The sequence below is a fragment of the Corapipo altera genome, unplaced genomic scaffold (genome assembly GCF_003945725.1).
Source record: "Corapipo altera isolate COAL_440 unplaced genomic scaffold, ASM394572v1 61286, whole genome shotgun sequence".
Lineage (NCBI taxonomy): Eukaryota > Metazoa > Chordata > Aves > Passeriformes > Pipridae > Corapipo > Corapipo altera.
This window is the reverse complement of record NW_020884907.1, coordinates 6,301,253-6,307,252: the sequence shown is the minus strand read 5'-3', so window position 1 is coordinate 6,307,252 and position 6,000 is coordinate 6,301,253. Positions and strand designations below refer to the sequence as shown.

Below are 6,000 nucleotides of genomic sequence, written 5' to 3'. Positions count from 1 at the left end.
TTGTGTGAATGAATTCCACAGGAAAAACTGAAAAATTAAGACATGGTTGTCCACTACGAACAGTTAAATCGTCCTTTCTCAATTAGCAACAGAAAATGCCATCAACTCTTAATCCTTAATCCAAATAAAGGTGTTCTTACTCATGTACTAACTAACTTGAAGGGCAGATTTAGTAAGCAGTGGAAATACTGGATAACAGAAATGCGCCCAGATCTGAAAAAGCACTCTAAGTCAGATGTTGCAATTGAAAACTCTCTTTGGCTATCATTCGTCTCTGTTACTAAGTATGAAATCTGCCGTTACACTTTCAATACCAAAAAACTGGTTATAAAGCCTAGAGAGACACGACATCTAAAATTATAAAACCAGTAGGAATCTGAATAACCTACAATTCCAAAAATGGGTAGCATATATTTGAAGTGGTAAAACACAAAACATAACTTGAAAAAAATCACAAAACTGAGTAAAAAGCAAAACTCTTGCTTCTTTATTTCATCAGTTAACAGAATTATTTTGCTAAAATATATCAAAGCAACTTCTGGACAGTAGTGGAAGTAATCAAAGGCACTTGATTCTTTCTTACAGGAGAAAAAATATATCAACTGGGAGTATGACATAGGAAATTGGTTAATTGTCTTTATTGATTCTAACCAGATGTTACACACCAGTCCATTAACCAGACAACAATTTAATGGCTTTACTCAGCAGTAATTATAGAACAGAGATTAACAAACTGCACTTAACACAAGTAGGTCCTTCTTTTAATTAGTTTCACATGCCATTAAAGCTATTCAGCTTTTTGGTAAACTGCAGTTTTATAGACTGGTATATTCTTTGTAATTATTGTTAATTGCTATGAGCAATGATTGCAATATATCTGAAACACATCTGTTGCTGACACTATTTGAATGTGACAATTTCATGGCTAGCAAGTGTACATGTTACTGATGTACCAGTACTCCTAAGTGGCTGATAAAAGTGTTCTACCCTTATACTTTGAAATACAACAGGTACTTTATCTCATATAAAGGTAGAGCTGTATTTTCTCTCATAATGGGTTAGTTTATGTGTCCAAAGGTATCTAAAGTATCAGTTAATCCTCAAACAGTCTCAACTGGATCAGAGGATTATTCATGTAATCGAGTACAACACAAGCACTCATTATTAGGCACTCATGCAGCTGGGATAGCTGAAAGCCTGTGGCCAACACACAGAATGCATGATAATGTCTCAGACACAAATCTGTTTGTGAGGGAAGGTTCTCCTTTACACACCACACCATCTGGAATAAGGGAAGACAACAAACATCTCACTTTCCATGACAGATACATTTCAACTGCTATAGTACACATGTGACATGCAGATATGTCCATACTTGACAGACGCTGGCAGTGATAAGAGTACATTTTCTCTATGCTGACTTCAGGGGATAACCCATCAGAGAAGAGAGACATTTTCAGTCTCTAGGAATGATGACGTAATCCTTGCTTGTGCCACATCTGTTGTAGCAGATAAATGTACAGCCTCACAGGCTACAGCAGCAGGTGGGGGATGTGCTGTGCTGTGGAGATAAGAGTTGGAGAAAGAGAAAAAAATCCAGTTAGAAAAAATACTTACAAATCATTCAACATGCAAGCATGGACTTGACAAAGAACTTGTATCTCTCATATTGATGGGATACATGACAATGTTTCTAAAGTTTTTTGAGGACCCATGGTGCTGATATAAATTCTGAACATTACAGCCAGTGTGAAATAGGTCGGAAGCATTCCCATAGGTTACCTGATGATCACCTGACCGCGGTTAACCTTGCCATCAACAGCACTCATGCCCAGTGCAGATCCACAGAAATCGAAAGTTCTGGCACTGTTCTTATGCATATGAATGGGTATCACATATAAAAGAAAGCAAAGAACTGAGAGGAATGGAGCAAGTTGTGTGAGTAACTAGCCACTTTAATAACAATAACTATACACTAACACATTTTTTAAATGAAAAAAATAAACATCTAAGGACATCAGTCAGACTTCACTGTGTGAATCCAGTCTCAGACTTTTACTCACTGAGGAACAGTTGAATTTGCTGTCAGCAACCACACTGGTGGGAATTCACAATCTAACCCACTGCAGTAACATAATCCCTGAGGCAGCAGACATGTGGCAAGCTGGTGAGCACTTGAGTATAGCGGCTCTTTGTGACAGAAGCTTACAGGGACCCCAAGAAATAATCTGAGACCATTCACCTGACACCATGGCAGGATCAGCTATAACTGTGTCATTACTGACAAGTTTGTTTAACCCGCCTTTGCAGACCACCCAGAAGACGCATTCACAGCAATGTGTTCCCATGCCTCCCTCTCCTACAGTTCAGAAGCACATGGGTACACTGTCCATGGATGGTACATGTACCACTGGCACTACAAACAGGAGGAAGTTGGCCTTTCTGTAATGGCATTTTGTGTATTTGTATATCATGCTTCTTGGCAGCATCTTCTCTGCCAGGCTAAGCATCCTGCCATTAGATTGCCTTGTTTGAAGTTGGATCAAATAGATCTCAGGTCTCTCCTGTCAAATTCCTCTCTCTCTTTCTCCTACTAGGCCACATCTATCTTGGAGTACAGTGCATAAAACAGGGCCATGATTCTGCAACTGAACAGAGCAGAAGGCTGACTTCACACGCTTTTTTTTTTTTCCCCAAGTCATATTCTTACTCAGAAATGCATTAAACTGATGTCTAACTACAACTAAAGAGTATCTGTTATATATAAATATTACAGATACTTCTTGTGAGTACTCTGAAGAGTCTTATCACAACTGTCATCTGGGTTTTCCCTTCTCTGCCTCCTACTGAGATGGGGTAGTTTTAATTTCTGCCAAGGACTCTGCATGGTGTTCCCTAGAACAGGAGAATGGATTCAAGAATTTCTCAGTACATGGGATCAAAGACCTAAAAGTTACTTGTTGAATTGTTAAATTCTCTTCTGCAAAAACACACCATGCTGCAGCCTGACCCCTGACAAATGTACTCAGTGTACCCAGCTCTCTAAAGATTTCATCTGCTCTCACTCCTTTTAAAAGGAGACTGAAATGTGTCTATCTTCTTTACACTCACTCACAAGTGGTCCATACTCATCCATGATTTTTCCCATGCTGTCTGTGTTCTTAAATTGCTCTCCTATCACTATTATCCTAATTGATATGACACAGTTTTTAAAGGTACTAATATCCCTCTGCCATGTTTTCACCAGAGAAACTGAAATAACTGAGAAGCTTTTCACATCATGACAGGCTAGGGGAGCCCTTCCTCCTGCAATAAGTCCCCTGCTAGGAAGACTAGTTTAGAAACCAAGACAGTTATAGCCTCTTCTTCCTCAAATATCAAACCTGACTCTGGCATTGTTTTCAAAACCCCCCAAAAAATCAAGACTACAAGCTCAAGTTTACCACTACACGCTACTCCCAAGGGAAGTACTTAAAGAAAAAAAAGGACACCAGAGAACATTTAATTTGGAACTCTGATTGCAAGAACTGATTTTAAATTTAGACAACCACAAACAATCAGAATAATCCTACTTTCTCCAGCCCTGTATAAGACTTAACTCCTTCTGTTTCTGAATGCAAAATAAGCAGCTTAACCAATCAATGCTGTACTTCACAGCCCCCAAGCTGAAGGCTCCTGACCTTTCAGGGGACATAAGTAAGAAGACTATTCTTAGAGATAAGCACATTAAAACGACAACAAAGACGTATTTTTTAGTTAAGAGATTTTACATGTACACAGACATCCACAATCACATAACTCGCATATTTGTTTCACCTATGAAAGAAAGACCGTTATAAAGTTACCAACCCTGCTTAAAGGATCATGAAACATAAATAAATTTCTTAAAAATTTCTAACATGCTTTTATCATGGCCTTTAGCTAAAGACCAATCGTTCCTGAAAAACAATCCTTTTAGGCCTTTTGAATAAAACTGGGAGGACTAAAAATTGGTTTTCTACATAAGCAAAGTACATCAACATTTCAATGGCACATAAACACCATTTATTTAGTTCCTATTAAATCAAGTAGTTCAGTAGTTCTGAACTACTGTCCTGGTGCTACTCACTGTCTTGAATTTTTCCTTTATTAAGACAAGCCCCATGATTTTCAGATGTTTTGCCAGTGATTGCAAAGATACAGACGACATCAGTTCAAGCAATGGAATAAATTATTGGCCACCAAAACTACTCCTGAAAACAGTTTCTAACAACCCAGGATGCCTAAACCAAGCAGGTTGGCAAGAAAAACCACCTGAAAAGAAAAACACGTAAGCCTTGCAGAGGAGGATCACAGAACTGGAGTTAGTAACAATACGTACCGTGCCACTGAGAATGACAGGAACAGTATAAGGCAGATGGCAGCCACTGACCCTAATCCAACAGCAATCATGTACTGAGGAGGGGGTGACAAACCTGAAAGAAAATATCAAGCCATTCAAACAAACAAACAAAATACCAAAACTTTACCGCTAGTGGATTTTGAACTCCTCTGAGGTGAACTCATTAATTGGAAACATTTTATAATTAAAAGTAAATTGCAATAAAATCATGCTAAGAAATTTACTTTTTGAGGTTTTTTTAAAGTTATGCCACTATATATTTAAGAAACTGTCCTTACAAGCACAAAAATTAGCCATATTTTTCATTTTTGCATGGAATCTTTTATTTTTTTAAGAGATAAAAAGACTTAATTCTCTGAGGACCACCTGAACGTTACAAAATAAATAAAGTGGCCTCCAAAAGCTAGAATGTTGTGGGGTTTTTGGCTGGTTGGTTAGTTGGTTTTGCTTTGGGGTTTTTTTTAATTGTTGTTGCTTGGTTTTTGGGATTTTTTGGGGGGGTTTGTTTTTGTGTGTGTGGTTTTGCTGTTGTTGTTTTTTGGTTTGGGTTTTATTTTTTACTCTTTAAGCCAATATAGAGCTATCTAAAAATAGACTTCTAAAATTCGCATTTTCTCTGCTTCAAATCCTTTTTGCACAAAAATTGCTGTAAAGATTTGGATGTGATGTACAGAAATAGCAACATTGAAAATTACGGACAAATAAGAGAATCCATTTTAGAATGGATTGCTGAATCCATTAGAAGGGAATATTGAAGAGGAAGGCAAATTTTCTGTCTCTAACCTTTTCAACTCTCATAATCAACAGATCATTAATAGCAAATGAAGAAACACCCACAACAATTATTTGTTTATGCCCAAGCAAAGCTATGACAAATTATACTTCCTTACTGAAGGAAAAATTGACTTACTTTTAATTTGCGCCCAAACAGCACAGGACTGTGTTCTCACCTGAAAGTGAAAACATAAAAATCGCTGTATCTCATGAGAGAGATTTATTATTACTAACACCCTCTGAAAGATCAGCCATTCACAACATACTGTATTTTACTACTATTGGGAATACAGTTTGTTATTCCCCTAACAGCAACCTCTAGCTTGTCTTAAAAGATTATAAATTATAAAAATAAGGTTAGAGATAGAATTTTGATGAAAGGCTCACTGTTCTCCTTTAGCTCATTACTCTTCCTTTCTTTCTACAACCTAGGTACGTTAGTAACATGGAAGGATCTTTGAAGTTTCTTCGATAGGGATGCAGAATTCATGAAATGCAAAGATAAGGTTGAATACGCTGTATTAACTCTGTCCCATGCAGAACATATATGTTAAAATATAGTACCTAATGATGTGCTTTCCACATACTGGATGTAGCATTTTCTTCAGTTAAGACAACTTGTTTGGTAATTTCTAACAATTTGTATGGAATACTTATAATGGTTCATGTTCACACTAGTTGAATAAATGTAACCAGGGGTCTGCTTTTGCAGACTTGTTAAACAATTTTGGTTTTTTTACAGTACGCTTTGGTCCATTGAAAGCTTTTTCCGCCAGCACTTCACAGTCATAAATACAAAAGAAGTTCTGATCTAAGTTCTTGTCTATTGTGTAAGTACTGTGAAG

The 6,000-nt window shown here is 37.2% G+C and overlaps 1 protein-coding gene across 1 annotated transcript in view; it reads right to left on the bottom strand.

Annotated features, from left to right (window-relative positions):
- Positions 1–464: 464 nt before the first annotated feature.
- Positions 465–6,000, bottom strand: part of SUSD1 (sushi domain containing 1) — a 43,332-nt gene continuing 37,796 nt past the window's right edge. The window contains exons 14-16 of the mRNA XM_027652641.1: positions 5,292–5,331; positions 4,361–4,454; positions 465–1,576 (exon numbers count right to left, since the gene is read on the bottom strand). Of these exons, the coding sequence (XP_027508442.1) occupies positions 1,438–1,576; positions 4,361–4,454; positions 5,292–5,331 (273 nt within the window). The 3' untranslated portion in view covers positions 465–1,437. The remainder of the gene's footprint in view (positions 1,577–4,360; positions 4,455–5,291; positions 5,332–6,000) is intronic.